The sequence below is a fragment of the Lampris incognitus genome, chromosome 2, assembly GCF_029633865.1.
Source record: "Lampris incognitus isolate fLamInc1 chromosome 2, fLamInc1.hap2, whole genome shotgun sequence".
Taxonomy (NCBI): domain Eukaryota; kingdom Metazoa; phylum Chordata; class Actinopteri; order Lampriformes; family Lampridae; genus Lampris; species Lampris incognitus.
In genome coordinates this window covers 10,777,372-10,790,039 of record NC_079212.1, presented here as the reverse complement: position 1 = coordinate 10,790,039, position 12,668 = coordinate 10,777,372, and the positions used below count along the sequence as shown (strand labels likewise).

The 12,668-nt window shown below is 41.2% G+C and overlaps 1 protein-coding gene across 1 annotated transcript in view; it reads right to left on the bottom strand.

Annotated features, from left to right (window-relative positions):
- The window catches only part of LOC130133890 (extracellular sulfatase Sulf-2-like), a 29,166-nt gene extending 25,797 nt beyond the window's left edge, over window positions 1–3,369 (bottom strand). Inside the window, exon 1 of the mRNA XM_056302112.1 lies at window positions 3,298–3,369. Coding sequence (XP_056158087.1) covers window positions 3,298–3,365 — 68 coding nt within the window. The 5' untranslated portion in view covers window positions 3,366–3,369. The remainder of the gene's footprint in view (window positions 1–3,297) is intronic.
- Between the last annotated feature and the right edge of the window lie 9,299 nt (window positions 3,370–12,668).

The following is a 12,668-nucleotide window of genomic DNA, read 5'->3' as shown; positions in this document are numbered from 1 at the left end:
TCATACATACTACCACATCATGTACTTCATACATACTGCCACATCATATACTTCATACATACTGCCACATCATATACTTCATACATACTACCACATCATTTACTTCATACATACTGCCACATCATGCACTTCATACATACTACCACATCATGTACTTCATACATACTACCACATCATATACTTCATACATATTACCACATCATGTACTTCATACATACTACCACATCATGCACTTCATACATACTACCACATCATATACTTCATACATACTACCACATCATGTACTTCATACATACTGCCACATCATGTACTTCATACATACTACCACATCATTTACTTCATACATACTGCCACATCATGTACTTCATACATACTGCCACATCATGTACTTCATACATACTGCCACATCATATACTTCATACATATTACCACATCACGTACTTCATACATACTGCCACATCATGTACTTCATACATACTACCACATCATTTACTTCATACATACTGCCACATCATGTACTTCATACATACTACCACATTATGTACTTCATACATAATGCCACATCATGTACTTCATATGTACTCCCACATCATGTACTTCATACATACTGCCACATCATGTACTTCATACATACTCCCACATCATGTACTTTGTACATACTACATCATGTATTTCATACATACTCCCACATCATGCACTTCATACATACTGCCACATCATGTACTTCATATATACTCCCACATCATGTACTTCATACATATTACCACATCATGTACTTCATACATACTACCACATCATTTACTTCATACATACTGCCACATCATGTACTTCATATATACTCCCACATCATGTACTTCGTACATACTACGTCATGTACTTCATACATACTGCCACATCATATACTTCATACATATTACCACATCACGTACTTCATACATACTGCCACATCATGTACTTCTACACACTACCACATCATTTACTTCATACATACTGCCACATCATGTACTTCTACATACTACCACATTATGTACTTCATACATACTGCCACATCATGTACTTCATATATACTCCCACATCATGTACTTCGTACATACTACATCATGTACTTCATACATACTGCCACATCATTTACTTCATATATAATACCACATCATGTACTTCATACATACTACCACATCCTGTACTTCATACATACTGCCACATCATGTACTTCATACATACTCCCAAATCATGTACTTCATATATAATACCACATCATGTACTTCATACATACTACCACATCATGTACTTCATACATACTGCCACATCATGTACTTCATACATACTCCCACATCATGTACTTTGTACATACTACATCATGTACTTCATACATACTACCACATCATGTACTTTGTACATACTACATCGTGTACTTCACACACACTGCCACATCATGTACTTCATACATACTACCACATCATGTACTTCATACATACTGCCACATCATGTAATTCATACATACTGCCACATCATGTACTTCATACATACTGCCACATCATATACTTCATACATATTACCACATCATGTACTTCATACATACTACCACATCATTTACTTCATACATACTGCCACATCATGTACTTCATACATACTGCCACATCATATACTTCATACATATTACCACATCACGTACTTCATACATACTGCCACATCATGTACTTCATACATACTACCACATCATTTACTTCATACATACTGCCACATCATGTACTTCATACATACTACCACATTATGTACTTCATACATACTGCCACATCATGTACTTCATATATACTCCCACATCATGTACTTCATACATACTGCCACATCATGTACTTCATACATACTCCCACATCATGTACTTTGTACATACTACATCATGTATTTCATACATACTCCCACATCATGCACTTCATACATACTGCCACATCATGTACTTCATATATACTCCCACCTCATGTACTACTTCATACATATTACCACATCATGTACTTCATACATACTACCACATCATTTACTTCATACATACTGCCACATCATGTACTTCATATATACTCCCACATCATGTACTTCGTACATACTACGTCATGTACTTCATACATACTGCCACATCATATACTTCATACATATTACCACATCACGTACTTCATACATACTGCCACATCATGTACTTCATACATACTACCACATCATTTACTTCATACATACTGCCACATCATGTACTTCTACATACTACCCCATTATGTACTTCATACATACTGCCACATCATGTACTTCATATATACTCCCACATCATGTACTTCGTACATACTACATCATGTACTTCATACATACTGCCACATCATTTACTTCATATATAATACCACATCATGTACTTCATACATACTACCACATCATGTACTTCATACATACTCCCACATCATGTACTTTGTACATACTACATCATGTATTTCATACATACTCCCACATCATGTACTTTGTACATACTACATCGTGTACTTCACACATACTGCCACATCATGTACTTCATACACACTCCCACATCATGTACTTCATACATACTCCCACATCATGTACTTTGTACATACTACATCATGTACTTCATACATACTCCCACATCATGTACTTTGTACATACTACATCGTGTACTTCACACACACTGCCACATCATGTACTTCATACATACTCCCACATCATGTACTTTGTACATACTACATCATGTACTTCACTGTGTTTACTGTTTATAATACACGATTATACTGTCACGGTGTTTAGGAAAGAGGAGTCATGTGAATACAATGACATCATCATTCCTATAGTCAGGAGACAGACAACTAAATTCTACTCAGTCTGTAAAGGACTGACGCTTTACCTGCTGTAACATCATTTAATGTAAAGCAAGGCCACTGCTCATAGTTAGGCCGCTGTGTGAAAGTAAAGCTGTGTAATGTAATATAGTGTAATGTAATGTATAATCACATAATGTAATGTAATATAGTGTAATGCAATGTAGGGTAATGTAATGTATAATTATGTAATGTAATGTAATGTATAATCATGTAATGTAATGTATAATCATGTAATGTAATATAGTGTAATGCAATGTAGTGTAATGTAATGTATAATCATGTAATGTAATGTATAATCATGTAATGTAATGTATAATCATGTAATGTTATATAGTGTAATGCAATGTAGTGTAATGTAATGTATAATCATGTAATGTAATGTAGTGTAATGTAATGTAATGGCTAGCTTCATGTCAGGGTGTATCCTTACATGCTGCCTTGCTCCACATTGGGTCCTCTGATGTAGAATGGGACTCTGATGTCAAACTCATAGGGCATGGACTTCCCTGAAGACAGACACACACACACACACAGTTGGTCTCACAGACATCTCTGGTGAGTTAACGGGGCTGCTTTCCAGTGTTTGCTGCAGCCAGTGTGTCAGGTTAGCAGGTGTGTGCAGATCTCACTGTGTGCTTATTACCTACAGTGGATATAAACAGTCTACACCCCCCCCATATAAAATAGCAAGATAAATCATGTCAGAACTTTTCCACTTTAATTTGAAATTACAACCTATGAAAGTGGGGAACATTTTTTTTAAATCTTTTAGGGAATAAAAATTAAAAAACTTAAAATAACCTGGTTGCATAAGTGTGCGCACCACTAAACCAACACTTTGTTGGAGCATCTTTTGATTTTATTACAGCAGCTGCTGAGTGCGAGACACACGAAACAGGCTTGTACTGCTATGTATTAAAGTTTTCTTCCTACATCTATCTGAATATTCTGCTCCTCATTTGTTGAGCACTTTTATCAACACCATTGATGGTTTCTGAAAAAAACAAAAAACAAAATGCTATATATATATATGTATATATGTATATATGTATATATGTATATATCCCCACAGGATGTTGCAATGGTATATCATATGTGTGTGTGTGTGTGCATATATATATATAGTATATCGACATTGATGTTCCGCTCCTCATTAGTTGAGCACGCACCATACCATTGAGGGTTTCGGAAAAAAACGTTTTATATATATATATATATATATATATATATAAAATATGTGTGTGTGTATGTGTATATATATATATGTATATGTATATACACCAGTGGGATCCGTTCGGGCTCTGTAAGCTCTTTGTGAACCACGGCTTCTGCAGTTGGATGCAACCAAGTAGATGTCAGGATCAGGAAACTCCTACAGGAACATCTGGACTTCATTTGGGGTTAATCGCAGTCACGCTAATTGATGGCAGGTGTATACAAACTACTATTACACATGAGTTTGAATGTGACTGGTTAATTGTGAGCAGCCACATCTCAGTTATAAAAGGTGTGCACACTTATGCACCCTCCTTACTGTAAGTTTTGTATTTTTTTACCCCTAAAATGTTTCAATTTCTTTTTCATTTTATTTTGATAGGTTGTAATTTCACATTAAAGGTGGAAAAAGTGGGGCGTCCGGGCGGCATGGCGGTCTATTCCTTTGCCTACCAACACGGGGATCACTGGTTCGAATCCCCGTGTTACCTCCGGCTTGGTCGGGCGTCCCTACAGACACAATTGGCTGTGTCTGGGGGTGGGAAGCTGGATGTGGGTACGTGTCCCGGTCGTCGCACTAGCGCCTCCTCTGGTCGGTTGGGGCACCTGTTCAGGGGGACTGGGGGGAATAGCGTGATTCTTCCACACGTTAGGTCCCCCTGGTGAAACTCCTCACTGTCAGGTGAAAAGAAGCGGCTGGCGACTCCACATGTATCGGAGGAGGCATGTGGTAGTCTGCAGCCCTCCCGAGATCGGCAGAGGGGGTGGAGCAGCGACCGGGACGGCTCGGAAGAGTGGGGTAACTGGCCATGTACAACTGGGGAGAAAAAGGGGGGAAACCCCCCCCCAAAAAAAGGTGGGAAAAGTTCTGACATGATTTCTCTCGGTTTCTTTTTTTTTTTGCATCATAAAATCCTGACATGTTGACAGGGGCAGCTGAGCGAAGAGGGAGAGAGAGTCTGTGCTGGAGGTATGATGTACCGCTAATACACAAACTATATTGATGTACCGCTAATACACAAACCATCATGATGCACCGCTAATACACAAACCATCATGATGCACCGCTAATACACAAACCATCATGATGCACCGCTAATACACAAACTATCATGATGCACCGCTAATACACAAACTATCATGATGCACCGCTAATACACAAACTATCATGATGCACCGCTAATACACAAACCATCATGATGCACCGCTAATACACAAACTATCATGGTGCCGCTAATACACAAACCATCATGATGCACCGCTAATACACAGACTATCACGATGCACCGCTAATACACAAACCATCATGATGCACCGCTAATACACAAACTATCATGATGTACCGCTAATACACAAACTATCATGATGCACCGCTAATACACAAACTATCATGATGCACCGCTAATACACAAACTATCATGATGCACCGCTAATACACAAACCATCATGATGCACCGCTAATACACAAACTATCATGGTGCACCGCTAATACACAAACCATCATGATGCACCGCTAATACACAGACTATCACGATGCACCGCTAATACACAAACCATCATGATGCACCGCTAATACACAAACTATCATGATGCACCGCTAATACACAAACTATCATGATGCACCGCTAATACACAAACTATCATGATGCACCGCTAATACACAAACCATCATGATGCACCGCTAATACACAAACCATCATGATGCACCGCTAATACACAAACTATCATGATGTACCGCTAATACACAAACTATCATGATGTACCGCTAATACACAAACTATTATGATGCACCGCTAATACACAAACTATCATGATGCACCGCTAATACACAAACCATCATGATGCACCGCTAATACACAAACTATCATGATGTACCGCTAATACACAAACTATCATGATGTACCGCTAATACACAAACTATCATGATGCACCGCTAATACACAAACTATCATGATGCACCGCTAATACACAAACTATCATGATGCACCGCTAATACACAAACTATCATAATGCACCGCTAATACACTAACTATCATGATGCACCGCTAATACACAAACTATCATGATGCACCGCTAATACACAAACCATCATGACGCACCGCTAATACACAAACCATCATGACGCACCGCTAATACACAAACTATCATGACGCACCGCTAATACACAAACTATCATGACGCACCGCTAATACACAAACTATCATGGTGCACCGCTAATACACAAACTATCATGGTGCACCGCTAATACACAAACTATCATGATGCACCGCTAATACACAAACTATCATGATGCACCGCTAATACACAAACTATCATGATGCACCGCTAATACACAAACTATCATGATGCACCGCTAATAGACAAACTATCATGATGCACCGCTAATACACAAACTATCACGATGCACCGCTAATACACAAACTATCACGGTGCACCGCTAATACACAAACTATCACGATGCACCGCTAATACACAAACTATCACGATGCACCGCTAATACACAAACTATCATGATGCACCGCTAATACACAAACCATCATGATGCACCGCTAATACACAGACTATCATGATGCACCGCTAATACACAAACTATCATGATGCACCGCTAATACACAAACTATCATGATGTACCGCTAATACACAAACTATCATGATGCACCGCTAATACACAAACTCTCATGATGCACCGCTAATACACAGACTATCATGATGCACCGCTAATACACAAACTATCACGATGCACCGCTAATACACAAACTATCACGGTGCACCGCTAATACACAAACTATCACGGTGCACCGCTAATACACAAACTATCACGATGCACCGCTAATACACAAACTATCACGATGCACCGCTAATACACAAACTATCATGATGCACCGCTAATACACAAACCATCATGATGCACCGCTAATACACAGACTATCATGATGCACCGCTAATACACAAACTATCATGATGCACCGCTAATACACAAACTATCATGACGCACCGCTAATACACAAACTCTTCTGACTTGGCACTGTTGCACTGTTCAGTGGAAATAACGACAGGGCGGAAAAACCCAGAAAAAAAATCAAAACGTGTGCACGACACACGCTTTTACATTTCCCGTGGTATCTTAGTACAGGATCAATACAAGCCTCAAGAAACTGACAATACAATCACCAGACAGCCCAGAGGTCAGAGGTCAGAGCCAAAGCACCCAGATAGTCAGTGATATCACATGAACTCCACTTGCCTTTAACCAGACCGAACTGTCCGATGTGGTAGCCGTGGTCCGCCGTGTAAATGATGTAGGTGTTGTCTACCTCCCCCGTCTCCTGCAGCACCTTGTACAGCTGAGACACACACAAGCACACACTTACTGTCTGTGTGTGTGTGTGTGTGTGTGTGTGCGTGTGTGTGTGTGTGCGTGTGTGTCCTCACCCTCTCCACGCTGTCGTCCACAGACAGCAGGGTCTGCAGTCTCTTCCTCTGCAGGATGTTGGTGAACTCCATGTGGATGGGCTTCATGGCGCCCGTGTACCTCATGATCCAGTGCTTGTCCGGGTTCGGAGCATAGTTGTAACTGGGAGTACTGGGATACGGGAGGGAGGGAGAGAGAGAGAGAGAGAGAGAGAGAGAGAGAGAGAGAGAGAGAGAGAGAGAGAGAGAGAGAGAGAGAGAGAGAGAGAGGGAGTGTGTAGTGATGATAGCTATTGTTCCATGTGGAGAGAGGGGAACAGTAAAGTGTGTATGTGTTTGTGTGTCTTTATTTGAAGTGTGTAATGTATCTGAGGTAGATTGATAAAAGCCAATGTTTCTAGTCATTGATCACATGGTGCCAAATTGTGCACAACCACACCCACACACACACACACACTTACACACAACCACACGCACACACAAACAAACACACGCACACACACACAACCACACGCACACATGCACACATACACGAACTACACACAACCACACCCACACACACACACACACACACACTTACACACAACCACACGCACACACAAACAAACACACGCACACACACACAACCACACGCACACATGCACACATACACAAACTACACACAACCACACGCACACACAAACAAACACACGCACACATGCACACATACACGAACCACACACAGACACAACCACACACACACACACACACACACACACACACACACTTACACACAACCACACGCACACACAAACAAACACACGCACACACAAACAAACACACGCACACATGCACACATACACGAACCACACACAGACACAACCACACACACACACACACACGAACCACACACAGACACAGACACAACCACACACACACACAAACAAACACACGCACACACAAACAAACACACGCACACATGCACACATACACGAACCACACACAGACACAGACACAACCACACACACACACACACACACGTACGCGCACAAAACCCACACAACCACACACACACACTCTCACTCAGCAGAGGTTGCTACAGTGTATCGGTGTGATAAATGACTCCATCAGCCAGCTCACCTCCTCTTCTCCTCCAGCCTCTTCTTCTCTCCCTACCTCCCTGCGCTTTTCTATTCATCTCCCCTGTCTTCCCCCCGGCTCCCCTCATTCTTCATCCGCTATCTCTCCTCTCTCCCCTCCTGCTGTCTCCACTCCACTCTTTCTCCTCTCTGACTCACTCCTCCCTCCCTCTCTGCCTACTGCTCTCTCCTCTGTTCCCAGGTACACACTCCTCCCTCTGAGGAAGCCATGTTGCAGGACTTCCTGTTGTGTCCACGCAGGTGTGGCTGGCAGGTGGTCCCGTTAGTCAGTCTCCCCAGTCTGCAGACAGACGTCACGACACCTGGACTCTCCGTCCATGATAAAACAATCCAGTTTTCCAGGACCTCAGCAAGACCTCAGCAAGACCTCAGCAACCGCCCCAGGACACGTGTTGTCACCTTCCACCCCTGCCCGGGTGCAACTGATGATTATGTTTCATGACTGATTATCGTATTGATTATTGATTCAATTAATCAATTAATCATTCAGGTTGTAAAGTGTCAAACTATGGCAGATGCTCATCGGAAGTTTCCAGAGTCCAACGTGAAGCGGAAACTGTTTCCTGAGTCTGAGCAGCAGCGGACTGTTCAGAGAAACACGCTAGTCTGAGCATCTGTGAGGCTGCAGCACTGGTTTACTGGTCTGACCTGACATGTTCAGAAGTTATTAACTGGTTTACTGGTCTGACCTGACATGTCCTGAAGTTATTAACTGGTTTACTGGTCTGACCTGACATGTCCTGAAGTTATTAACTGGTTTACTGGTCTGACCTGACATGTCCTGAAGTTATTAACTGGTTTACTGGTCTGACCTGACATGTCCTAAAGTTATTAACTGGTTTACTGGTCTGACCTGACATGTCCTGAAGTTATTAACTGGTTTACTGGTCTGACCTGACATGTCCTGAAGTTATTAACTGGTTTACTGGTCTGACCTGACATGTTCAGAAGTTATTAACTGGTTTACTGGTCTGACCTGACATGTCCTGAAGTTATTAACTGGTTTACTGGTCTGACCTGACATGACCTGAAGTTATTAACTGGTTTACTGGTCTGACTTGACATGTCCTGAAGTTATTAACTGCTTTACTGGTCTGACCTGACACGTTCTGAAGTTATTAACTGGTTTACTGGTCTGACCTGACATGTCCTGAAGTTATTAACTGGTTTACTGGTCTGACCTGACATGTCCTGAAGTTATTAACTGGTTTACTGGTCTGACCTGACACGTTCTGAAGTTATTAACTGGTTTACTGGTCTGACCTGACATGTCCTGAAGTTATTAACTGGTTTACTGGTCTGACCTGACATGTCCTGAAGTTATTAACTGGTTTACTGGTCTGACCTGACATGTCCTAAAGTTATTAACTGGTTTACTGGTCTGACCTGACATGTCCTGAAGTTATTAACTGGTTTACTGGTCTGACTTGACATGTCCTAAAGTTATTAACTGGTTTACTGGTCTGACTTGACATGTCCTAAAGTTATTAACTGGTTTACTGGTCTGACCTGACATGTCCTGAAGTTATTAACTGGTTTACTGGTCTGACTTGACACGTTCTGAAGTTATTAACTGGTTTACTGGTCTGACCTGACATGTCCTGAAGTTATTAACTGGTTTACTGGTCTGACCTGACATGTCCTGAAGTTATTAACTGGTTTACTGGTCTGACTTGACATGTCCTAAAGTTATTAACTGGTTTACTGGTCTGACTTGACATGTCCTAAAGTTATTAACTGGTTTACTGGTCTGACTTGACATGTCCTAAAGTTATTAACTGGTTTACTGGTCTGACCTGACACATTCTGAAGTTATTAACTGGTTTACTGGTCTGACCTGACATGTCCTAAAGTTATTAACTGGTTTACTGGTCTGAACTGACATGTCCTGAAGTTATTAACTGGTTTACTGGTCTGACCTGACATGTCCTGAAGTTATTAACTGGTTTACTGGTCTGACCTGACACGTTCTGAAGTTATTAACTGGTTTACTGGTCTGACCTGACACGTCCTGAAGTTATTAACTGGTTTACTGGTCTGACCTGACACGTCCTGAAGTTATTAACTGGTTTACTGGTCTGACTTGACATGTCCTAAAGTTATTAACTGGTTTACTGGTCTGACTTGACATGTCCTAAAGTTATTAACTGGTTTACTGGTCTGACTTGACATGTCCTAAAGTTATTAACTGGTTTACTGGTCTGACCTGACACATTCTGAAGTTATTAACTGGTTTACTGGTCTGATCTGACATGTCCTAAAGTTATTAACTGGTTTACTGGTCTGACCTGATATGTCCTGAAGTTATTAACTGGTTTACTGGTCTGACCTGACACGTTCTGAAGTTATTAACTGGTTTACTGGTCTGACTTGACATGTCCTAAAGTTATTAACTGGTTTACTGGTCTGACCTGACACGTCCTGAAGTTATTAACTGGTTTACTGGTCTGACCTGACACGTTCTGAAGTTATTAACTGGTTTCACTGGTCTGACCTGACACGTTCTGAAGTTATTAACTGGTTTACTGGTCTGACCTGACATGTCCTGAAGTTATTAACTGGTTTACTGGTCTGACCTGACACACTCTGAAGTTATTAACTGGTTTACTGGTCTGACCTGACACGTCCTGAAGTTATTAACTGGTTTACTGGTCTGACCTGACACGTCCTAAAGTTATTAACTGGTTTACTGGTCTGACCTGACACGTCCTGAAGTTATTAACTGGTTTCACTGGTCTGACCTGACACATTCTGAAGTTATTAACTGGTTTACTGGTCTGACCTGACATGTCCTAAAGTTATTAACTGGTTTACTGGTCTGACCTGACACGTCCTGAAGTTATTAACTGGTTTACTGGTCTGACCTGACATGTCCTAAAGTTATTAACTGGTTTACTGGTCTGACCTGACATGTCCTAAAGTTATTAACTGGTTTACTGGTCTGACCTGACATGACCTGAAGTTATTAACTGGTTTACTGGTCTGACCTGACATGTCCTAAAGTTATTAACTGGTTTACTGGTCTGACCTGACATGACCTGAAGTTATTAACTGGTTTACTGGTCTGACCTGACACGTTCTGAAGTTATTAACTGGTTTACTGGTCTGACCTGACACGTTCTGAAGTTATTAACTGGTTTACTGGTCTGACCTGACACGTTCTGAAGTTATTAACTGGTTTACTGGTCTGACCTGACACGTTCTGAAGTTATTAACTGGTTTACTGGTCTGACCTGACATGTCCTGAAGTTATTAACTGCTTTACTGGTCTGACCTGACATGTCCTGAAGTTATTAACTGGTTTACTGGTCTGACCTGACATGTCCTAAAGTTATTAACTGGTTTACTGGTCTGACCTGACACGTCCTGAAGTTATTAACTGGTTTACTGGTCTGACCTGACATGTCCTGAAGTTATTAACTGGTTTACTGGTCTGACCTGACACGTCCTAAAGTTATTAACTGGTTTACTGGTCTGACCTGACATGTCCTGAAGTTATTAACTGGTTTACTGGTCTGACCTGACATGTCCTGAAGTTATTAACTGGTTTACTGGTCTGACCTGACATGTCCTAAAGTTATTAACTGGTTTACTGGTCTGACCTCTGACCTGACACGTTCTGAAGTTATTAACTGGTTTACTGGTCTGACCTGACATGACCTGAAGTTATTAACTGGATTACTGGTCTGACCTGACACGTTCTGAAGTTATTAACTGGTTTACTGGTCTGACCTGACACGTTCTGAAGTTATTAACTGGTTTACTGGTCTGACCTGACATGACCTGAAGTTATTAACTGGTTTACTGGTCTGACCTGACATGTCCTAAAGTTATTAACTGGTTTACTGGTCTGACCTGACACGTCCTGAAGTTATTAACTGGTTTACTGGTCTGACCTGACATGTCCTGAAGTTATTAACTGGTTTACTGGTCTGACCTGACATGTCCTGAAGTTATTAACTGGTTTACTGGTCTGACCTCTGACCTGACACGTTCTGAAGTTATTAACTGGTTTACTGGTCTGACCTGACATGTC